This window comes from Sprattus sprattus (genome assembly GCF_963457725.1).
Source record: "Sprattus sprattus genome assembly, chromosome: 15".
NCBI classification, from domain to species: Eukaryota; Metazoa; Chordata; class Actinopteri; order Clupeiformes; family Clupeidae; genus Sprattus; species Sprattus sprattus.
Window position 1 is genome coordinate 5,142,895 of NC_137913.1, and position 554 is coordinate 5,143,448.

Genomic DNA, 554 nt, shown 5'->3' on the forward strand with positions numbered 1-554 from the left:
CCCGCCCATGTAAGGAGGGACCAATCATCTCTTTCTCAGCAACAGCCCTGACCAATCACAAACTCTACAGCCAGCCAAGGCAGAAACGTATAGGGCTGCGGGCACACTTCAAACATCACTGCCTGTCAACGAATCCCAGAGGCCTTTCCAAATCTCCAGACATTCCTCAGATGGCAGAGAGAACCCAGAAGACTGCAGTGGAACCGGCACAAGGCAGAACAGAACAGAACAGAACAGAACAGAATCTCTTTGACTCAAGCACACGGTTCATCTTACCACGGTAGAGGGGGGTTCACGGCGAGAAGAGCGGTTAAACTATGAATCTGCTTGCATCTCGCAAAAGAAGTTGCCATATCTCCCTCCTTTCCTAATACTTAAACAAATTTAAACACACACACACACACACACACACACACACACACACACACACACACACACACACACACACACACACACACACACACACGTGTGTTTCCTAATTCTTTCTGCAGTAGCAGGTTCTTTTCAAGAGAGACACATTTCACTGCAAGAGACTTCTTTCATGAGTCTACAGG

The 554-nt window shown here is 47.7% G+C and overlaps 1 protein-coding gene across 1 annotated transcript in view; it reads left to right on the plus strand.

Moving 5' to 3' along the window:
• The window catches only part of ebf2 (EBF transcription factor 2), a 31,461-nt gene extending 31,260 nt beyond the window's left edge, over positions 1–201 (plus strand). Inside the window, exon 16 of the mRNA XM_080852331.1 lies at positions 1–201. This exon is cut by the window's left edge and continues 22 nt beyond it. Coding sequence (XP_080708457.1) covers positions 1–13 — 13 coding nt within the window. The 3' untranslated portion in view covers positions 14–201.
• The last annotated feature ends 353 nt before the right edge of the window (positions 202–554 follow it).